The 24,467-nt window shown below is 43.8% G+C and overlaps 1 protein-coding gene across 5 annotated transcripts in view; it reads right to left on the minus strand.

The window, feature by feature from the left end:
* Positions 1-3,391: 3,391 nt before the first annotated feature.
* Nr5a2 (nuclear receptor subfamily 5 group A member 2) overlaps positions 3,392-24,467 on the minus strand; it is a 129,839-nt gene continuing 108,763 nt past the window's right edge. For 4 of the 5 annotated variants that reach the window (XM_026779958.1, XM_026779960.1, XM_026779959.1 and 1 more), the window contains exon 8: positions 4,965-5,212. In XM_026779958.1, the coding sequence (XP_026635759.1) occupies positions 4,965-5,212 (248 nt within the window). Of the gene's footprint in view, positions 5,213-24,467 lie in introns of all 5 variants that reach the window. The other variant, XM_005348440.3, reaches the window with a different exon arrangement.

Below are 24,467 nucleotides of genomic sequence, written 5' to 3' on the forward strand. Positions count from 1 at the left end.
GAAACATGACTTGCTGTATGTAGCTGGGAGCTCAAGCTGGGAGTGGCCAAAGCTCCTGATGCAGCCTCAGATCTGAGGATGGGGACAGGTAGAGCCCAATTCTCTGCATCCTACTGGGTTCTTGATAGTTAAGCTTCAAACCCAGCAATTAGTTCTGATTCTAACGCCCCCTCTGCCACCTTCCCTTTCTTAGCAACTAACATGGAAGGCACTTCTTCAAACAAAACCACAAGCATAGCCCGACACCACTCACCACGTTATTAATTCCCAACTTAACAGAAAACAAATGCTATGTGGACCAGTTAGACCTCTCCGAGAGTATTTATTGTGAGTTACTAAACTAGACACTTCCTGTTCAGCGGTGAGGAAAATTGTTCTGTGTTATCCCAGGGAAATGTCAAGATCACTAAGTGTTGGCGCTTTCTGACCCGGGTTCTGGGGAACAAAGTCTCCACATGGTTCTCATAAAAATATACATCAGAAATGGCTTCAAACTGAATGTCAAACTTAGTTAAAGGTACAAACCCCCTCAAAGTTAGTTTGAATGTCCAACAGAACAACCAAATGCACACCAGCACGAGGATTTTCCACCCCTTTGGGTGCACTGGGCTGCAGTGGACTTAGCAACTTGGGGTGTGTTATTCTAAGGATGGAAGTCGGGTCCCCTTGGCTCTGTCAGAATGACCTCTGCCAGCTGCCAATAGACTCTGGAGAAACTCTCCTGCTTTGAAAAAAAAAAAACATTTAAAACACCCGATGTTCTCACCTCAGCTGATCTGGGTTATAACCTGGCTACACATATAAAAACGGTGTAAGTCAGTTCAATTAAACATGAAGATATGTTTGCATTTTTTTGTGACATGCCAAGAATCATTTAGTTTCCCCCCCCAGGGGGGGAGTTGACAGGGGAGATGGGATTTGTAGAGCAGTTACTTAAAAATCTCAGTTCCATGATGTGTAATCACACATGTGGATGCATCCGACTGGTTAATTTTCTGCGCATCCTATGTCAGATTGCCTTGGTGCAGGACCAAGGCATCCTTCCGGCCTCAGCGGGTGGAGGATGCAGAGGGAACGGTGGAAAAGGGAGGCTGGCCTTTGATGTTTTATAATGAAGTGGTTCGTGACTCTTGTCGTACTTTATAGTGCATGTTTTATTTCCAAAATGAACTTTTGTAGTTGTTTGAGTTGGCTTTGAATCTCCAAAATCTGGGGAGTACTGAAGGAGGCCTATTTCTTTAACATTTTTTAGACATTTTATTTTTAAACCGAGGGAATAAAAGCTTAGGGCTCTGAGCTGAGGGTAGCGGTCTGTTTACATGTATATGTGATGTGCATGCCTGCGTGTTTGCATATGAAGGCCTGAGGTAGCCTTGGGCTTCTCTTTTCAGTTTTGCTAGCTATCCTGTCTTGTGAACCCTATCTCCACCCTTCTAGCTGGGGTTACAGATTGGGTGCCTCATCTACCTTTAACTGGGTTCTGGGCCTTGAACTTTGGTCCTCATATTTGTACAAGTACTTTAGCATGGAGCTATGCCTCTAGCCCCAGATCTGAGTTGATGCATAAGGATGCCCGATTTTCTCTATTACTTTTGCCTTTTGACGCCTAGTATCTTTGCTAAGAGAGACATTGGCCAAAGCTGTCCGAGTGCTCCTTGAGTCTGATCACCTCTATTCAGCCTGCTCCTACTGGACAGGAGTATTCTGCCGAAGTCCTGACTTCCTTAACGAAGCCATGGATTCCAGCACTGCTAACTACAAAATGAAACACCACCTTGCTCTAGTCCTCCTCTGGCCAATGCATTGGTTTGTTCAAAGGGCTTTGAAATGAAGCTGTTCTGAGGATCTGAATTGTAAAGGTACTTAGGAAAGTAATTAGGACACTATTTGGTAGACAAAGTTAGATTGAGAATTTTGTGCCAACAGTCTCGCTATGATACACGGATTGAATGTTCTGTGTCATCTGCAGACATCCGAAGCCTTATACACAAAGTATTCTTGTGAAAGACTTTGGATTCCATTCTTGGGCACGTTGACTACTAGATGCTTTCATATCCAACACAAGGACCACATAAAGGATTTTTAAAAGTTACCAGTTGGGCATGTCAATATTTATTGAAATACTAAAAACAAAATCCATATTGAGAAATTCCTGGCAAGAACTGACATGACAATATGTATTTCACTGATACAGTAAGCACACGGCAACGAGAAACCGACTTCACACTCTGAACACGGCATGAACTCAAGTCCAAGGCAGCTGCGGGAGAGCCCTAATCCAAAGATTCAGACATTACAGACTTGTCTGCCGAGACCAACGACGGGAAACCCAGCTCAGCTGAAAACCTTCCCAGGTGAGTCCAGTCTTCAGTAAGAGTAACTGATAAGGCAGTTGGCTGCCTTACAAACCGGCTACCAACTGCCATCAGACCACTGGCCAGCTCTGAAAGGGCCATGGATGCTGGGCAGCAGCACCTGCTTCACTGCTTCTGCCCTCAGCATGGACGTGGCTGTTTTGAACTTTTAACCACTCTCAGGGTAAAAGCTACTAGAGCGGCATTTGACAACTTTAGGCTTAATGTTCAGTGGGGAGTACAATGCATTTAAAATAAGGACACATGGATTTTTTTCAATGTTACAAACCCTCCAACTAACCATCCTCCTAGCCTCTGCCCACATAGAGACGGGCTAGAGCTCTCTCCTCAACCACTGACATCACCATTCCTTCCCCGTGTGCCTTTATCCAACTTGGTTTTTGGTTGGGAGGCACAGCCATGCTTCTCTTGGATTTCATGCTTTGGATCTGAGCTCTGATGAATGATTCCATCCTTCTTTGAACCATGAAGATAACACTGAGAGTCAATGCCCAGCTAATGTGCATCCCTCATGGATAGTAGAGGTGATTAATAAGTGTAATAAAATAATAATCTTTGTACACACGGAAGTAATAACTAATATCTTTGGTATACAACTTACAATGTTTGGAAAGGAAAACCAGGTAAAACTCTGTCTTGATAAAATGACTTCAAAATAAAGAAAATCTACAAGTCATGAGATTTACAATGGCTATTAAATAAACTACAGAAAGATGATGGGAATTTCCAGACATGTGATCAAGTGGATGGTTTTAATCATCAAGACCCTTCTATACCACTGAACTGTGTTCTACTAACTTGAAGACATGCTATAGTAAACACGTATTTGGTTTCTTCAGTCTTGGCTCTATCTTATACAAAGGGGAACCCAAGGAACAATAAATTAGCATAATTTTCTACAGTTGAAACTATGATATACAATATAAATAAACTGTTCCAGAGCCAGAAACATTTGTGAAAAAAATTAAGAACAGGGAGATACTCTTTTTTTTTTTTTTTTTTTTTTTTTTTTACAGTTTCTACAAGTGATTGTGCTGCTGATCTCGGCAAATTAAAGACGAAATGAGAGTCCCATTCTTGATTTTAGTGTCTCACGACATACAGCGATTTAGTCCTGTGAAAAGTAACTACTAACCAGAGAAATAACACTAAAGAAATGACCGCTTTTGCTTTCTTGTAATAGCAGAGTCACCCCCAAACTCCCCCCCCCCAAGGACCTAAAGAATGTAAACACTATATTTCTTTTGACTTTAAAGTAGTAATACTTTATTTTCAACACATGTTCGTCCCCATCTGCAGAGCTCCCTTTTGGGACCAGGAAGTAAGGCAAGGCTTCCATACCTGTGGCCATCGCGTGTTAATACTGACAACACTGGTTGAGAGAGTTTGCCACCTCTGCCCTCCAGCATTTTTGTTTGTTCTACAGCAGACTTTGGTCTATGACTTAGGCCGGTACCGCGCTCTTCCATTGCCCTTCGCAGGAGATGTGAATGACTTCACTGTCTTTCCAGGTGGTGAGATTCACTGCTTTTGCACCCCAAGTTTAGGGGGTGCTTTACCAACCAACCTTGAGTCAGCTGCCTTCACAGCTCAATCTACTTTCATTTGGAATTGCTGAACATGCTTGACTTTTTGGTGCCTTAGACTGTGACTATTTGACATCCCAGCCAAGGATGTTTAGTGTTTTATTTTTTTTAAGTGAACTACAAACCCTGATGACTACACAGACGGATGTGTACTAAGAAGCCTCTTGGGCAAAAACTTATGAAACCCAACCATGCCAAAGCTGTATTTCAGCAAAAATAGCAGAAATAAGATCTAGCTTGCTTGTTGGGAGTATTTGCTTAAATTTGTTTGATTTCCTTTAATATTAAACTAATGCTTATATAGAAGAGAGATACTGCCTGCTTTAGTTAAATTACGAACACACGACAAAACAACTTCAGAACATTTAAAATGGCAAGCTGACATATTTATACATTGCTCTTATTAGTTGCTGGCAGGTCTAAGACAGACACGCAGAACTCAGGATTTAGTGGAGCTACTACTGGGTGTGGCTGAACGAAGTCCTTAGATAGCTTCCGAGCTCACAGGTCAGAAGGTGTGGGGCCTTCTGGGAGGAGGGGGGGGGGCTGCCAAGGCACAGCCCGTGTATTCTTTGAGGGTTGTTCGGCTTCACCATGGAGGAATTCTGGACACGTCCAATTAATAACATCGGCCAACTGCTGAATTTTTTAACAGATCAGTTTAAATATACAAGGAATGTTCTGTCCGTTTCTATTGTGATGTGGTATTGGACTCTGTCTGTGAGTTCAATCCACCCTGTGACAATGTCTTTCTTATGAATCCTTGGGGGACGGGAAGCCTTTCATTCACAGTTTGCAGTACGAATACCCTGATAGATCATTTCTTTGCTATTAAGTATTTGATTATTAAGCTTTTTAAATCTCAGTGTCTTTAAACCAAGTTTGTAATTTGCATTGCTTGGAGCAGTTCAGAGTATTATGCTTTCTTCTTCCTCCTCCTTTTCTCCCTCCAGTCTCTGTATTAATCTCTGTGTTCCAAGAGCAAGCTTCCAGGGGTGGTGACTTAGGCTCTTTTTGCATGCAGCATCTCAATGAGCAGGTTATTGTAGGGGACATCCCCGTTCAGGTGCTTGTAGTAGAGGTACTCTTCAGCCTGCATGCTGATTGCCCGGATTTCCGGCAGCCGAAGAAGTAGCTGTCCGAATTTCTCCGTCTGCTGTGGGTAGTTGCAAATCGTGTAGTCTAGCAGAGCTGCATTCACCTGTTCCTGGACACTTTCCACAAGCTGAAAGTTCTCGAGATTCTTGACGTCTGCATTTAAAAAAAGAGAGACAAGATTTCAATGACGTGTTTTTGTTTTTTCTCCTTTTAGATTCCCATTTACTAAAGCCATGTTCGGTTCATGGTTGCCTTGTTCTCTTGCTGTAAAGTGTGCTTTCCACACTGCCGAGCAGTCAGGAAGCCCCGCTCAGCACACTTTCTGGGCAAGGGCTCGCAAGAGAACTTTGCAAGCTGGTCTGGTTGAAATTCTGCATATACCTCAAATCAATTAGACACCAATGGATTTTGAGCAAGGTCAACTCTTCTCATATCTTACAAAAGGAAAGACTCGAGGATTCTTAAAGTAGAGGGATCATAATATATTGCCAGCAAATGAGTCCCTAGAGAAAGACCTATCTTGAACCAGTATATTATACAATTCATATAATTCTGTATTAATTTTTCTGACCCAAGGTGAAATCTGTGTCCAGGGTGTGATGTAGTTAATTCTAATAAAAAGTGACAGGGTTCTTGTTTCTGTTTGACATTTTCTAAATGATTCTGAAAGCCTTTGACTTGTCTAGCCTATGCTAATGAACCATCTGGTACACTCCAGTGACTGCCAACTGAAGATTCGCTACTGGGAACTCTCTCAAATATATATCTCGGTGACTAATGATCTTTATCAAATGAAAGCCTTGTCCTGTAGGCAGAGTACAAGCCAGGATGCCTGGTGCCCTTTAACCTGATGCAGTTTCATAAGGCTGACTCTTCATTTTATTTTTTCTTCTGGTCCTGGGTCACGGGTATGAAGAAGTTGGACACAGGCAATTCATCCTGCCCAACTCTGGGTGATCATCCATTTTTAAAACATCTGCCCTGGAGGTCCTTCCACATATTGTTTAAGGAAGAGACACGATATCACATACAAATGCACACAGATGATCGACGTGGGAAAGATGGAATGTCGGCATTTCACTTCTAGAGTTTATTTATGTTCCCTGGATAACTTTTTTTATGAAGTGTGTATAGAAGCTGCTGGAAAAAAATATACAGATGTGCATGTGTTTACTCTGTGTGAGGAACATATATAAACAGACACAGCCATCCTTGCCCTTTTTTTCTCTAATTGGGGAAAAATAAACAAGATTCTGAAGTAAACCAAATACTACGTATGAGCAAAATGAGTAAAAGGTTAAATGTGCTAGATGAAAGGTCACTGTTACCATAGTAACTCACAACCAATATGTTAGGCGTCGTTAAATTAGCCTGTGCTATGCCTGGGTTCCTCTTAACCGTCTCTCGATGAGTCTGCAATAAGGTCACCTTACGTGTGCCACTGCACTGTGTCCGGGTGGATATGCGTGTTTATATTTGAACCGCAACTCTGTACCAACTAGCAGCTTCTCTATCACCAAGTCTCTGGTCCACATTCAGACCAACGAGGAATCGACAAGAAGTAGATACATAATAGGGAGCTGGTGACCAAATAAATCCTAGCTCAAAGTGAGAGAGATGGGGGTATAAAAATACCTGAGTGGGACAACCAGGCACGTGCTACACTGAAGCTTTGTGCCATTTGCGGCACCTGGCACTTGGCACATACGGCAGTTTACAGCCAACCAAATACTTCCAACTTAAAGTGAAATATTTTTAAAGTGGGTTCAAGTTACTTAGAAATATTTAGAAACATGGCTATGATCTAGAGTTGCGTGTGGTTCAAAAATTACCAAGTGTAAATGATCAGAAATCCCTTCAACATGTTCTACTTCAGTAGGAAAGAGAACTCCACGTGAAGCTACGTTAGGGTGATTTAAAGCGAACTACGCATCAATTCACATGTCGGTGAAAGATGCGCACGAGGCAGAAAGGCTAGAACTGGCGGGGACCAGCAGGAGGATGGAGGAATTTGAGCACTATGAAATAGAAGAGGAGTTTTTTTGGGGGAAAGTTGTCTTTGAAACAAACAGATTATTTGTATACCACTATTCTAAACTGAGCACTGAAAAATTTCAGATTATCATTTATTGCTAACTTCTGAGAATACTGGTCCAAATTGGTACTTTCTCCGAAAAATTCAAAACATTTCCAGCTTTCCATATAGGAGGAAAGCACATAGGTTTCACCAATTTTGAGCAAATACACCCCCTCCAATTATCAGGATTGGACACACATGACTAAATTATCTCCGTAAGTTACTTCAATGATTTTAGCATTAACTATATAATAAAATATATGCTATTAATTGTCCCAAAGACTTCTGTCTATGCAGGGGGCAGAGATCCTTATACTTAAACTGTAAGATTTTTTTTTTTTAAAGAAAGAAAAGGAAAGCCAGGCATGGTGGCACACACGTGTAATCTCAGCACAGAAGCAGCAGTAACAGGAGGCCTGAATTCCATGCCAGCCTGGAGCACACAGCCAGAACCCGAGAGGGAGAGAAAGGAAAAATGAAGGCAATGCTGATGAGCTGGCTCCCGTTTGCTGGCAAGCAGTGGCTGGATCGTTGTGCTCTTGTCTGCCTCTAAGCTGCCTCCGTCTAATAAACTGTCCATCTCTCTCCAGGGACTACAAGCTGCTGGGGAGAGGACCAAGCATTGGTCGAGGGAGCCTCGGAAAATACACTAATTACTGTTCCTCAACATTGCTGCTGCATTTTCATGACAATTGTGGAATGCCCTTTTCCATGATCATGTGGAATGGCTAGTTTGCATTCCTTTTCAACTAGAAACTAATTTTTTGGAAAAATTTTGTATATACAATAGATTTTTCTTTAAAAAAACTGCAGTAAAGTATTTTAAAGGTCATAATATTCACGAGTCAAATCACACTGTGGTTAAGTTTGCAGTCCACATAGCAAGACTTGCTCTAAGAGCTTTTTCAATGAGAGTTTCCGTTCCCTGGTTGAATTCATGCCTGCAGTCCCGTGGGAATTGCAGCTCCTCCTGTGTCTATTGAATCTCTGGGACTGACAAATAAACCTTGGTTTTTCCACCCAATCTAAATGGTCCATAGAGAAGAGAGCTCACAAGGACCTAAACACAAGAGATTAGGTAAATACCAAAATATCGGTGAAAATACCTCCTCCCAGGAGACCTGGAATTTTCTGATATGGTTTGTATATATTTTTTCTCTTTAGGAAAGGATTCAAAAAATTGAGTGTACCACTCCAATGACCACAGAATTAGTTTTTTTTTTTTTTAAACATAAGTTCATCTCCTTTCATGAACATTTAAAAGTGCAATTTAAATCGGCAAGTACTGAGACGGGCAGCGGTGCCCTCAGTATCCAGTTGTGACACATCTGGATTCCAGCAGCCCCAGCTGGAGGAAGAGTGCCGCCCGCCAGAACTCCCACCAGCTCTGGGGGCGTTTCACACCTGATCTCGACAGCTTGCGTTTCGCACTCTGCACTCCTTGGAATTTCCCTAACCTTCATTCTCAGACAATCTAAAATCCACTAGTTGTTGATTGCGGATTCAGTGTTGGGAGACTGTATGCAGACGGGCGGAGGCACCCCAACCCCTTCTTACAGTCTTTAACGTGTGATGACTGGCCAGAGCATTTGGAGATTCCCTCAAGTATCCATTGCTTCACTGTTCCGCTTTATGCACTCAGGGACTAATTACCAACTTTTCCTATGAAGCACACTACGATAAGCCCACAGTGGGGTGCTCGGGTTTTCTTTCCCATCCTTATTGAGAAGTAAACCCTTAGGCCTTCTGGAATATATTACTGCACTGACTTCTCTGTCATCTGCAGGATTTGGCTCTCTCTGAAGATGAACCTTGGCCTCCCTGGTCACTGTCATGGGAGAGCCAGCAACCTTGCTGTTGCACACACTTTCAGAGATGGGCCTTTTGCTGAGCAAGGGGCCTGGCGGGAACCAGAACTAAGAGTCTTTTCCTGAGACGCAGTCCTTTATAAAACAGAACCAAGGGAAAGACGGACTGTGTTTCCTTGAAGCTTTTGGAGAGAATGACGGGATATAAATATATAGGCACTGTCACGTGGTTTGCCTGCAGAAAGCCTTTTCCTTTGATAAGAAGAACTTTCCATGGGAAGTTTTAAAAGTATTTTAAGTGGATATATTTGAATAATTTGTATAAATTTACAAGTTTTGGAAGTTGGAGAGAAAGCTAATTCTTATATTAACAAAATTTACTCAGGGAAAGAAGGGTTGGGGTGACAGTCAGAAGTACAAAGGCAGACTAGATCCAGTGGAGAGCTGGGCTGGTAGCCTATAGCCCTGACAGAGGACGTGGAGCTGAAAATGCTGGTGTCAGTGCGAAGGGTTGGAAAGGCTGTGTAGGCTCTGCGGAGCGACTACTTACCAAGAACTTAGGAGAAGATGAGATACACATGATGACAACCAGACTTGGAGATATTCAGTGGGGTTTCCAAGATGTCAGGAAGACAGGTTAACACTTATCAGGCACTAATCAATGTGCCTAGTTATTTCCTTAAAAAATAAATCTCATGGAGAGGATATCCATATTCCCATTGACATGTGTGTATAAATGAAGTGGAAAGGGCCATGGGCCAAACTCCATGCTCAGAGGACAACTTTGTGAAGTTGATTCTTTCCTTCCACTTTTATATGGGTTCTGTGGATCGAATTCCTATCGCTGGGCAAGTGTCTTTACTTGCTAAGCCATCTTACCAAGCCAATACTTTCATTTTTTAAAACAAAAAGCTCAAGGCTCAGTGATCCAGTCAGGAAAGCAGATCCCCCATTTATGAGCAGGTATGGCCCTCGAGTCCATACCACAGGACTTCCCTTCAGCGGGGCCAGGACCTCAGTCTTGTGGGTTTCTAATCTGCAGACAGGGCCATCCTGGCTCAGCAGGTAGTTGAGCTTCGAAAGTGTTGAAGAATGCTCCTCATGGACTATTAGCATCCATGCAGCTATGGCTCCTGATGACTCAGGATTTACCATCTTAAATGCTACAGATCATTGTGAATGGAACCACAGTTGTGACTGACGACAGTCTAGCATTGAGGGTGCCTTCAGAGACACGGGGCATCTCTGAACAAGGCCTACCTCACCCTTTCCATCTGGGCTGTGAGGGTGCCAAGAAGTTCCTGCGCCCTTGACTTTTTGACATGCAGGTTTCAGAAAAAAAAAAGTCTCAATGACCAAGAAAGTTTTTTAAGACCATTTGATCCCATGGTTCAAATTGAGTTCAACAAAAACCAATGACAATGGTGGCGTAATGTCATCTTCATAACGGGCCCCATTAACAAGCACTCAACTCCTCAGAGCCAGCTTGCTCATGTGCAAAACATGGAGTAACTCCCCTGTTTTCAAAGGTCACTTCCAAAGTTAAACAGTCCTTCCTAAGTGAGCATTGCTTTGCTGTCCAGATGACATGTGGAGATTGGGTTTGCTTCCAGCAGGTGGCTATGGTCTTTCTCACCATCAGTACACCTGACCATTTTTCCTATGGCTTACTTTTCATAAAAGAAATCTCTAGTGGTTCATTTTCCAAAATTACTCAAGGAGTGCTTGAGGCTTCATTCCATTCTCACAAGGGACTAAAGAGATTCGGAAGTTAAGAGCATTGGCTGCTGCTCTTCCAGGGGTCCTGCGTTCAATTCCCAGCAATCACATGGCCCCTCACAACTGTAGCTTGGGATCTGATGGCTCTTTTTTGTTGTGCAGGCATACATGCAGGCAAAGTACCCATATGTACAAAATACAGAAATAAATCTTAATTTTCAGGTAGCCACGTTCATTCCCCTGTCCGTTTGTTTCGAGTCTCAGTGGCCACAAACATACATGGTGTTTTACATTGTATGTGACATGCTAGGACACAGCGCAAGGAACACTGACGCATGGAGAATATCACCTGCAAACATGTTTTCCCTCTGTCTGTTTTACAGAAAAAAATTATACCAACGTTGGTGAGGTGGCTCAGAGGGTAAAGGGCCTGTTGCATGGGGTGGCTTGAATGAGAAGTGTCTCTCACAGGCTCAAGGATGTGAATACTTATTGGCTTCCAGTTGCTGGTACTGTTTGGGGAAGTAGAGGCAAGGTGCAGCTTTGCTGGAGGAAGTGTATCACTAGGGGTGGGCTTTGAGAGTTTATAAAATCAATCTAGTTCACTTTTTCTGCTTTCAATGTTTGGGGTTGGAATGTGACCTCTCTGTTTCCTGCTCGTGTAGCCACGCCCCCCTATGATGTTATATCCCCCATACACCTAAAGAAACCCTTTCTTCCCAAGTCTAGTTGGGTGTTTATTTCAGCAGCGAAAAGTAACTAGTACACTTTGGAAAGCCTGATAGCCTGAGTATAGTCCTGAAACAGACACACACTGACCACACAGGCTGTTCTGATCATCTCCCAGGCCCTACATATACACGTCACACACACAAACACACAACAATAATAACCTTAATAAAAGAAGCACCCCATTCCCAAGAGGCAGTGTGCTCCACCTGTAAGGGAGGCTGCTCCTGACTGACCATGTGTCTTCATTTCTAGTCTTGAGACTGTCTCTGGAGACATGGACATGTCACTAGGCTGGACCAAAGCTTCTGCATTTGTGAACACTGAGATATGAACTTAAAGATCTCCATGGTCACCCACACCCCTAATATTCTGCTTGATAACGAAAGTAAGACTTGAAGAGCAGACACTGAATTCTTGTTTTTAACAACTAAGTATGAGCATAGATCCACATTGGGCCATAGCTCATCACTTGATTTGTACCTAATATCTGAACATTACTTCAAATTTCCACAAAAATTTTGGTCCAAAGTATGAATTATTAATTTCAGACACTAGTATATAGTTGTGATCTGATGTAACATACCATTCAAAAATGGGAACTTAGAGCTGGAGAGATAGCTCAGTGGTTAAGAGCATTGGCTGCCCTTCCAAAAATGGGAACTAAGCTATTTGCATTGAAGTCACCTCCTTTTGAGGGAAGAAGGTAGCTTTTCTGGGGATACATTTCGAACTGGCACAAGTTTCTGAACTAGCTCTCTGGTGCTACGACAGGCCAGGCTTCTCCTCTGTGAGCAGTGTACAGAACCCTGAGTTCACCATCCCACATAGTTACGAAACCCAAGAGTTCATCTGCCCCAGCCAGCCACCCACATTTTGTCTCTGCACACAGCTTGCATCTGCCTCAGGACTTTACATCCCTGGTCCTCTGGGCCAGATGACTCTCCCTCTCCCATGCAAGAGGGGCTTCCTCAGTTCATTTGCTAAGGTCAGCTCCTCAAAAGAAGACTTTTGAAAGCAATCTTTAAAGCTCTAAATTCTTTAAAACACCCTGCTCTCCCATTCCCCCCTTAAAATTATAGTAAAATAAATTTTATTCAACTGTTATTCATAGCAGCCAAAAGATATAGAGGCAATTCAAGTGTACATCCATGAACAGAAGAGAGGAACCAGGGGAAGTAGGGGAAGCCTTTTAAATAGGGGGGCATTCTGAATAAATGTGTCTGGAGGACTTATGCTGAAAGGCAAAGCTGCAGACAAAAAGACAGACTACCTATGAGGCAGTGAGGTTTGTTGACTTCAGAAAAAATGATTTGAAATCACTGTTTAATGGATATAGAATTTTAGTGTTGCGAAATGAAAAGAGTTTTGTGGATTGGCTGTATAGCAATGAACTTACCCTAGGGAACTTATATTTAATAATAGTTGAAAATGAAGCCAGGTACTGCGGTCCACACCTGTAACCTCAGCACTTCAGGGTCGGAGGCAGGAAAAGCATGAGATCGAGGCCAGTCTAGTCCACACAGTGAGACCCGTCTCAAAACATCATCTAAACCAAACTGAACTCCACACACGAAGACACATGCGGGGAGGGGAGTGAGAGAAATGGGAAAAGGAAAAGATGTGGCTGGGCCTAGGGCTACGATAGAGTTTGCCTCGCATGTGTGTGACCCTGCTTCCTCCGCCAGCACTGTGGAAAGTAAGAGAATTGAATGCAGTCCATAAGCTCTAATAAGCACAGCTCACTGCTTGTGTGAGATGCAGCCCTTGGGTGGTCTGTGTGCTCTTCCCATCAACATCACCGAGGACAGAGAGACAGAGGGACTGCCCAGAATTCGATGCCTGCATCGTTCTACTCTCTTTTCGCTCTTGCTGGATTTCGATGGGCTTACATTACACATACATTTTTCTACGGTTTTGTTTTTTAATTTTTTTTTTAGTTAGTTTGAATTAAGTCTTTTTAGCCAATTTTTTAAAAATGAGTACCTGAAGTGAAGGGTATTCCTTAGTTTTTTTAAAAAGTTGTCTTTCTCTCCTTCTAGAAAGGAGGCCCTGAGGGAGAGGACATGGTCCTTGCTGTTGGATCCCAGCACTAGGCAGATGACAACCAAAACAGCTTCCTGATTATTCCAAACTAGTATCTCCCCCCCCCCCCTTTTTTTTCAAGACTTGACATGCTGCCCTTATTCCACAACAACAAGCAACACAAACCCCAATTCCATTATATATTGTGCTGTCCGGGGAAACAGCCAATTTGGAGTCTTGCCAGGTGTCTGGTATGCCTGTGTCTCTCACATCCTTTGGACCCTTCCATCCATGTGGGCTATCCTTCTCTACTGTGGCTCAGCATCTTCACCAGCTCTGCCAGTGCTCATGCTGGAGGCTGCCAAATAAATCTGGCTTTAGGCGTAACTATGCCCTCTCTACCCAGATGGCTGAGGTGCTTTTAAGTTCACAATGTTTACAACTTGGTCCAAAAACCAGTGTTCTACACCTGAACTTCTCCTGTCTTTCCCGGACCAGAAATCCATCCAATTACAGATGTCTGAGTAGACCACAAGCCTCAGATGGAGACACTCTCACTGTTCCTCTCTGCCAGTCCCCACACCACCAAGCCCGTTTGGATCTGCTTCCTAATTGTGTCTCAACTCTATCTCCTACTCTGTCACCCTATGACTTGCCTTTATTGCTTCAGCAGCCTCTTTAACTGTTCTCAATTCTTCCAGTGCTGCCTGCCTCCAATCCATTTTCGTCCGGGCAGTCAGAAGGATGGCTTTAAATGGGAATCTGATTGTGCGCTTGAAATTCTCCAATGGCTTGCTGCTGCCCTTGGGCTAAAGATTAAAGACATTCATCTGGCATTTACTTTCCAGCCCCGACTTCACCCCTGTTACCAACTGTTTGTAGATGGGCCTGAGCCTGGACCTGTGCTGGCCCCTCTAACTGCGATTTCCTTTCCTTCACCTTCATTCTGCTAACCGGTCTTGATCTGGGGCATACACCTCTCTCTATGACTGACTCGGTGACACATTCCATTTCCCCATCAGGGCACTGAGTGTTCCGAGGCCATGTGCCTGTCAGTGGCAGGACAGCAACGTGCTCAGCTCCAGCCTAGGAGGATGTCTGGGCCTTTGTCAAATTAAACAATGTGTTTGCGTATTTATTGCATACACACAGACCTTGCTTGTGTCTTGAGATCCTTCTAGACACTCTGGTAACATCTTTCTCAGTAAGCTTATGTCCCCTCCTTTTGATCCACTAGTCCTTAGCTGCTTCTCGTCTCTGTTGCTAGGCAGTCTTTGGGAAAGGGCAGGCTGCAGCCTGTCCCATGTTTCATATCTCACACAGAGCACACGCATACTCTCTAACACCCAGTGCCTATACTCCTGAGCTTAATAATTTCCATTAGGCTCCAAGGAACATGATGTATAGAGAAACTAATGGGATAGCAATTTACTGGGCTTTTTATTTTATTTTTTAAATGAGACAGCAGTTCCACTACTAAGTTTACTGCCTTGTCAAATTCAAAACTAATTTCAAGTATAGTGGAACACATCTCGTATAATTTATCTCTAGAAAAAGCCTAATTTGATTGAAAATTGTAGGAGTTGCACGGGCAGTCGAAAAGCATTTGTTTGAAACTAGAAAGTGGTGACATGTTTTTGACACTGTATCAGGTGACGCAGAACATTTATTTTTTCCTTTTCTTTAGATAGGGTCCTATCGGGCAGCCCATGCTGACCTAGAGTTCATTACCCTCAGTCTCAGCCTCCAAGATGCATACCATTATACCTAGCAACACTGTAACATCTTCGTAAGGATTTGTGATTTGATGTCCAAAATCCTTAGGGACACAATCTGCAGAAGGAAGACGGTGTATGGCACTGAGGTTTTAAGGCCAGCAAACAGATCACATTGCATATAGGCCAGAACGAGGTCCCTGCATGGCAACCAACAGAATACTTTGAAGCAAGAGACAGAAGTTAAAGGGGCATACTACTTAATATTCTCTCGGTGCCCTTAAACTTCAAATAAAAATGTATGTGAATCAGACTTAAAGACCTAAAGTTTGATAAAAAAAAGAAAAAAAATTGGTGGGCGCCACATTTCACATGTGAGCATCACAATTGTAGCCGCCTTGGCTGGTCTTGGGAGTCACAAATCCCTATATCCTTTCATAGAGAACGTCTGTCCCCACAGAGTAGGAGACAGGGCAGCCATATACATGTAAAGGTCTGTCCTGTTCAAGAGACAAGCCACGCCCACTCCCTCCTCTTTCTGCCAAGGCAAGCAGATCTTCAGCTTTCAGCCTGAGACTCTTCTTTTCCATGTTTATCTCTCTCTCTCTCTCTCTCTCTCTCTCTCTCTCTCTCTCTCTCTCTCTCTCTCTCTCATCTTCTCCCCTTCTCCCCTTTCCTATCCATAATCCACTAAATAAATGTTCAACCTCACTCTGGATGGTGTGCCTATCTGTCTGTCTGTTGCCCACAGTGTGGCTCCGTGCCCGGACCAGCGAGACCTGCGATATGGTCTCATGGCATGCCCATCCTCTGTCTCTCCTCGTGAGACTGGCTGCACCCACCACCTGGCTCTCTGCATAGGACTTGCTGCCCCTCGTGGCCCACTGCAGTCACTTGGAGAACTGCACCATCCCTGCCTGGGACTGGCTGCTCTGGGGACCCGCTGCCTGCTGCCACTTAGGGGACCTGCGGTGCGGGCTGCAGCGCAGTCTCGGGACCTGCTGCAGATACTCAGGAATCGGCAGCATTTTACTTAATCCATTACAATACAAACCCAGCCACATCGCCCTTCCCACAGTCATATTCTGAAGCTGTTTTGAGGCACATTTGCATTTGATTCCCAGTCAGGAACTTCGGTGGTTTTTTGCAAAGTTTTCTTATTTTCTTAGAATAAGATATGAGGCTGGGTTTGTTCGGGTGGCAAGTCAAGACTATGAATAAACCAACGTTATCATATGAAAGAGAATTAAACAGGCAGATCCAAGTGGGGATATATTAAGCCAAATTTAAGCTCCAGTTGTGGAGTTTAGCCTGTACTAGATGTCTGGTTTGCCTCGGGATAAATTCAGCTTTCCAGCTAATCGAAAGAGGAAAACTGCCCCAGGTATGATAAAATTTACAAGAGAGTGCAGCTGAACAGTTCTTGTTAAAAATATTAGCTTAAAGGCATTCTTATCGTCTTTGGGATGAAGACAGTATTTGCATTTAATTATCTGACTTCAAACTTTTATGAACTTGGATCAAATATTAGCTGAGCCAATTAAAATATTATTTTGGGTATGCGTGCCTATCAGTCCAATTCCAGTTCACCTTGCTTAGCTCTGGTAGTACTTTGTGAGTAGTATTATTGCCTTACAGAGAGATGAAGGCCAAGAAGAAAAAAAGGTAACATTGAGCACATAATATGGACCAGGCATGTTAGGTTATATGTATTCTTGAGGTACTACATTGAGAATAAATAGTTTGAACATTTCTCTATATTGTAATAGATCTAGAAGAAAAGATAGAGTCTTCTAGATAATTCTACCCACACAATCAATACTCCTTCATAATTCAGAGTTTTATAGAAATCCCTTCCTTTCCATCCACAAGATACCCTGCAGTGTAGACTGCCAGGAGCTGCTTGCTGCTTCTGGACTCTGCTGAGAGCCTGTTCTGCAGCCAGGTGCTCTCAGAGAGCAAGGGAAGACCATTTCAGGGAGAAAATGGGCACGGATGGAAAGGCAGGAAGAAGCCACTGAAAAGGAGGAAGGCTTCCAGTGAGACCAAAGAACACCACAATATTGCTTAAAAATCCTTTCCAAAATGGCAATGACGAATGAAGGCATTCACTACTATACAAAATAACCGAGTTGTGTGCAGCTCATATTATTACCTGGGCCTCACTGCCAGGAGCTGCCTGTGCACAAAGGTCAAAGGGGAACTTCTTGCCCAGAGGGCAGAGAGACAGCCGGAGACAGAAGCAGCCTCCCCTGGCCTGTGTGCCTGCCCAGCAACAGACCCCAGGGTGATGCAGTCCTGTGGCCACATCTTGGCAGTGGTTTGTCTTCCAAGGTACCATGCGGGTATGGTTGGCTCTGAGGGTGGGAGAACCACATTCTCATTCCTTTCTTTCATTTCAGTAGAAATGGGAACCCTAGTATAATAATACACTTGCTATTAAAAAGAATAAATACTTATCGCTTCAGAATAGTGGCTTCTCAATCACCCTAATGCTGCAACCCTTTAATATAGTTCACGTTGTGGTGACCCCAGACCATAAATTATTTCATTACTAATTCATAGCTGTAATTTTGCCACGGTTATAAATTATAATATCTGATATGCACGATATCTGATATTTGACCCCCAAAGGGGCCATGACTCACAGGCTGATAACCCTTGCTTTAGGAAAAAAAATGTCAAGTTTAAAAAAAACAAAAGGAGTTTGTGGTGATGTCTGCCTTTAATCCTAGCAGGGTTATTCAAGGCTATTTCTGTCTAAATGTGAGCTCCAGATTGGGTTTCAAAAACAAAACAACCCAAAACAACAAGGTGGTGTGGGCGTGGTGGTGTACACCTTTAATCCTGGCACCGGGTCTGAGTTCAAGTTCAGGGTTGAAGGTTAGTCTGAGTCGCAGGGTGAGAGCCTGTCTCAATATTTCCCCCAAACAAAACAAAGTAACAAGAAAAGAAAGCTCAAACATCTATGGCACTTGGCGACTGGTCACCAGTGGAGAGTGAGCAGTCCGAACCTCCCACTTGAGAGGCTAGATCTGATGTTTGCTTTCTGGTCTGGGTTCTGAAGAGAAATAAACTCATCTTCAGCAGCACAAGGGGAAACATCCGGGAATCAAGAGTGCCACTGTTTCTGCTTTTGCATCAGCATTTTATAAAATACTGGTTTTCTGTGAACTAAAATCAGTTTTTCACGTTATTGCCAGGGCTGTCCCATCTATGATCTATCCCATGAGCAGCCGAAAAGCATTTGCTTTGCCTGTGTGTATGTCTGAGCACCATGTGCGTTTCAGTGCTCAGAGGCCAGAAGAGGGTATCTGAAAATCTGAAACTGGAATTATACGTCATAGTTGCCATTTGGGTGTGGGGGACCCAACCCTGGTCCTCTTGGAAGAGCAACCCTTCACCACTGAGCCATCTCTCCATACCCTCTTTTAAGTATGCTACTATAATTGCTTCACATTTTACATAGCTCTAGTACCATTACTTGGAGAAAGCACTTGCTGAAATGACCTTCCTTCCTTTCTTTCTCTCTCTCTCTCTCTCTCTCTCTCTCTCTCTCTCTCTCTCTCTCTCTCTCTCTCTCTCTCTCTCTCTCTCTCTCTCTCTCTCTCTTCTTCCTTTCCTTTCCTTCCTCCCTCCCTCCCTCCCTTTCTTTTTCTTTCCTTGTTTTTCAAGACAGGGTTTCTCTTTAGCATTGGAGCCTGTCCTGGAACTAGTTCTTGTAGAGCAGGTTGGCCTCAAACTTAGAGATCTGCCTGCCTCTGCCTCTTAAGTGCTGGGATTAAAGGCTGTACCCTTTAATCAAGACTGCCCGGCTTGAAATGGCATTTCTTTGTTACACGAACATCTAGCTGTTGGTTGCCACGTTGAAAAATTTCCACAGTAGTGAGGCTTCTACTTGGGATGCTCTATTCCCATTTCCTCTAAAGAGAAGACAATAGATAATCCATACAACTCTGCATGTAGAGGCCTGTGAGAACTCTTATCGCACATGCAGACCTAAGCATCCAGGGCTTCATTAGACTGAAGCTCAAAGCCACCTTTTAAGAGTTAGACGCACGCTTTGCCTGTTATTACATCATTTCCCCTCGCTTATTAGAATTCTGCTCAGTGAGACAGAGGTTGAAAAGAAGGGAAAAATTATTCAGAAAACCAATACGTAACTTGAATTATTTGGCTTGAAAAAAATAAAAGGGAGGGTCTTCAGGGTGGGGTGCTAAAAGAAGAACAACTGGTTACCTAACAAGATCGTTAGAGACAAATACTTATCTAGGTTTTGGACATAACTTAAATTAATAATTCATTCAATTGCTCATGGATTTGTATTTCTCTGTGAAAGACAGAAAATCTATATCGCCAATCTGTTTCATATTTGTGTAATCATGTGGCAGGGATCTACCAGAGATATTAGCCTGAACTTCAGGCCAGGGGCCTGTCTTTCGCTAAGGAAGCTTTTAAGAGTGTGAACTGTAGATTTTGCTAAGACAGCAATCATAATAAAATTTAAATCTGAATATCTGATTATTCTGGTTTAAGAAACTACCTTTCCATCTCAGTTTCCTTGCCTTCAAGATGAATTTAAAAAAAAATAAAAGAAAAAGAAAAACCAAAATAGTAATGACTACAGTACCTGGCTCAAAAGAACAGCATTAGCCATTTCCTCTCCCTGCAGTACTGACTGCTCTGATCAACTGTCCGGGTTAGGCAACCCAGTCCTTGTTTTGGTAGCTCATGTAAGACTTTTTACCCAGACACCAGCCCCAAGGGAAAAGGAGCTCTTCCGACCTTTCCATTGTCCCTCCCTGGAGGAGGGTACAGGTCCTGGAGGAGGAGCATCCCCCAGATGCTCGATCAGCTTAGGCTGCCATTGTGGAACCATGACTGCCTCATGGGATCTTATGCTTAAGGATAAGACAAACCAAATATTCTTCCCATGAGCCTCCTAGGGAATCAACAATTATAACCATGCCAGAGTCAGGGTAGCCTCCACCAACTCAATTTTCCCACTGTAGCTTAAAGATGAGTTCTTCTCTCCTTCAATGCAGAAGATTTGAAAGACTATGTAAAATCTGATGTTGCAGTTATCTGTAGATTGAAGACTAACAGAAAATTGAAGATAGCTTTGTTAGGTCCAAGACAGTGAACTGCATCACAAGGAGCAAGCTGTAGGCCATCCCGGCTGTGGTCAAAGGCAGGGCTAACTGCAGAAGGATTTACTTCTCTGCAATGCAATTTCAAGAGAAGACGGAGATGTGACTCTTTGCTGGTGAAGGAAGAATCTGTTTACATCTCTCAACACTGCTCTAACACAAATTCCCAGTCACTTAACTCATAGGAAACCCAGAATGCAATCTTCTCCAGGCCAAGTCTGAGCACAAAGCCCTGCTGGAGAGAGTGCCCATTCAGAGGACTTGCAGATCACCGAGCAGGAGTGTCCAAACAGTGTTAGTTTGTGATGAAAGTTTGGCGCTTAGGATCCATGATGTATTAACTAATACTAATTCAGCGATGCCTATTTAAGTACTACCTGTATTGGTATTATCTGATTTCATGCTTAAGATTCAATGGTGTTGATCTCTTCTAACACTGGTTAATAACCAAGCTCCCACTACAGTCTAAGCTCTACCCTCTATGCCCCCATCTCTGCCTTTCCCTTTGTCTCAAAGACTAAGTTTTTTGATGGGCATGGAAATGAGGTTCACTTCCTACCACCGAAACCCGGCCACATCTTGGTACCAGAGTTGCATCCACAGCTGTTGCGGAAGCCCGGTGTACAACCCTCGGGGGTGGGAGTCCCTGGTGCTGGAGTCGTGGACAGTAGTGAGCTGCAGAGCTGTGCAGACCTACTGAGACAGCAAAATGAAGCATCTTTTAACACCGCTGAAAGAGGCAGAGAAGCGCACACTTTGGTAGTCACCACACCGAACACTGTGTTCTAAATACAGTCTTTCATAATCATCTGCCTCTTCTGGTCACTAACAAGAAATTCACAAATGCTTGGTTGAAACTTCCAGGAAGCCCCTAAGGATGAGATTATCTATCTACCTTCATGTTGTGGGCACCTGGGGGATACCAGTGAGAAGTGAACCTTTCTCTTTGTTGTGTGGAGGTGAGTGAGGGCTGCCGAATCCATCCAGCTACTGGTCACTCCTCATACTGCACGTGAGTCTGCCTGTGGCTGGGCAAGACAGAGTCAGGAGTGATGTGGGAGTGATTTCTTATTAATAAAGAAACTGCCTAGGCCCATTTCATAGGCCAGCCCTTAAGTAGGCGGAGAAAACAGAACAGGATGCTGGGAGAAAGAAGTTGAGTCAGGGAGCCGCCATGGTTCTCCCACGCCAGACAGACACAGGTTAAGATCATTCCTGGTAAGCCAGCTTGTGGACTACATAGAATAATAGAAATGGGTTAGATCAATATGTAAGAGCTAGCCAATAAGAGGCTGGAACTAATGGGTCAGGCAGTGATTAAAAGAATACAGTTTCCGTGTAATTATTTCGGGTCATAAGCTAAGCTAGCCATGTGGGCGGTCGGGTGCAGGGGGGACGCAGCCCAGCCGCTCTTATTTCAACACAGGAGAGGGTGCATAGCTCAATCCTTCCCTTGCCCAAGTGTGTCCCGGGTGAGCACAGGTACCAGCATGTGGGAAGGCAGGAGACAATACCAGCTGTGGGGCAGGCCAGCCACTTCCACACCAGGACTCTGGGCTGAGGCTGAAGAGGCTCTGCACTGAAGATCTGGAAGACACTTCTGGAGATGCAGGCTCCAAGGTGAAAAGTGCTCTTGTGGGGCAGGAAAGACCAGATGCCGCTTCTTAGCTAATTCACTAAAACACAACACTAATTGAAGAATTCGGTGAGATCACAGAATGATATTTCTGTGAATATGACTAAAAACGGTTAACATAAGCCTCTTTTATTTTTTTCTTAATTGAGAATAAAATTCAAATCTTATGTGGCCCATGGAAGAAACCGTAACCACAGCTGTCTTTACCTGAGGCCCATTTGACCGTCTACAAAGCTCCTTTCCTTCCTTCTTTCTCTATAAATCCATTCATTCATTTTTGCCTGATTCTCTTTTTTCTTTTCCCTTTCTTTTTTAGAGGCAAGGTTTCACTGTGTAACAGCTCTGGCGGTAGACCAGGCTGGCCTTGAACTCACATAGATCCCCCAGCCTCTACCTCTTGCTTACTGGGATTAAAGGTGTGCACCACCACCAACCTACTATTGCCTGATTCTTAATATACTCACAGTTTCTGATTAAGAGACTCTTCCAGAATATCTATCTTTAAAGCCTGCTAAATAACTAATATATGACCAGCAACCCCTCTGGCAAGGAGCCAGGCAGGTGGGTGGGTGGCATGCCTGCTCTCATTCTGGATTTCCCCACCAGTGTGGCCCCACAGAGCTCAGAACAGCCAGTTTGGAAAGTCCCTGCTGTCTAAAACATCCTGCCCCTTTCCTGCTGGAGTCTGCACCCTCTGACCTCCCCTCTGGCAAGAGCAAGGGGGTTAAGCCAGAGCAAACACCCCCCTGGGTTGCTGTGGAGAGTGCCACAGAAGAATCTCTCCCTCTACCCCAGCTGGGGCCCCAATCCAGAGGCTTAGGCTGAGCTCAGTCCCCAGTCTGAGGATTCCATTTCAACTGCGCAAGCATTTGGAAAGAGGACTCTTTACCGAGAGCTAAGTGTTATCTAGGGGAAGTATCAGCTGCAATCACAGGGATTCTGTAATCATCCGAATGATGCTTATACACACATCTCCGATTATAGTTAGGTTAAACTAAACTGAAAGTAGGTTTATTAAGTGTGTGTGTGTTGGGGGGGGGGTTGCTGGAGATGGCTCTCTGGTTAAGATCATTTGTGGCTCTTCTGGTGTTCCCAGCACCCACACCAAGTGACTCAATGCTGTTTGTACCTCTAACTACAGGGAATCTGATACCCTCTTCTGGCCTCCACAGGAAATCCAACCATGACATGCATACACAGAGAAACACAAACATAAATTATACATTTTTTTTTTACAGTTCTAACTACTAGACTTACAAGTAATAGGCCAGATGGAGTGGCGTGCTCCTGCAATCTACAGAGGGAAGATATTAGGGTATGTGTGATGTGTGTGTGTGTGTGTGTGTGTGTGTGTGTGTGTGTGTGTGAGAGAGAGAGAGAGAGAGAGAGAGAGAGAGAGAGAGAGAGAGAGAGAGAACTCATAGAAGATATCAATGGATGGTCAAGTGCTTGCCTAATGCGGTGAGGATACAAGTTCTAAGTCCAGCACTGGAAAGAGGAGGGATAATTTAATCTCGTTGATGTCACTATTAGCTAACTAATTTGGACAATGCAAGCCTTTCCCAGAAAGGGGTACAGAAGAATTGGAGGACCTGTTTCCGGCTTCCCAGGATGCTCAGCTGTGACCAGCCTGGGCTAATGACAAGGAATCCTTGCCTAATCCGGGCAGCCCCTGCAATACCTGGAGATGCATTTTAGTCTCCAGCCATCTTGATTTAGCTGGTAGCTAAATATGATCCGAAACACGATACACATGCGTCACTTTTAAACCCCACACCATTTTCTATTTCCAACAGGCACACTCTGAAAGAATGGAGCTTTGGTTGAGGCCCAGGCAACATCAGCCTCTTTCCCTTTTAGGCTCATTGCTTGTCTGGGTGTGGAGCATGTTAATAGCATCATTACTCTGCTTACTCCTGCAGCCTGGAAGACCTGAAGAAAATCATAGAACAGAACCCATGGCAAGCAGCCTCTTGGCTCATTTTGGAATTGTTGTTTTCCTTTGATAAGGACTGAACTTCTATCCATACCCTTTGCAGGATTCTATGCTTTCATTTAGAAGACAATCACATATATATGACATATATATTTATGACAACCATATTTATAAAAATCCGTATGCTTATACTTTCTTAAGTTGATTTTTCTCGTGCAGCCTGGAAGGACAGTAGCGCACAGCCCTCTTCCGCCAGCAAGTATGTAACAAGGTATGCTCCTGAAGCATGTGGCTCTTGACTTGATGTACGCAGTAATGAAAGCTGGCTATTGATTTTCCTGTAGCTGCTTGTAACTATTATAGTTGATACATCAATAGAAAAGGAAAGCACAATGTTTCACGGGAGGCAGAAAATCACAGAAGACACGGTGCTCTGACAGTAAATCATGGCATGATCCTGAGAATTGATAGATGGTTCCTGCTAACTTGAAACCCGGGGCTTTCTCTAAAAAGACCGTCCTATTATTGCCCCATACTTCCTACCAGACTGACTGCCCAGAATGGCGCAGAAGGATGCAAGACAATGTTTCATCTCCCGAAGCCTTTCTCTTTT

The sequence above is a fragment of the Microtus ochrogaster genome, chromosome 6 (assembly GCF_000317375.1).
Source record: "Microtus ochrogaster isolate Prairie Vole_2 chromosome 6, MicOch1.0, whole genome shotgun sequence".
NCBI lineage: Eukaryota > Metazoa > Chordata > Mammalia > Rodentia > Cricetidae > Microtus > Microtus ochrogaster.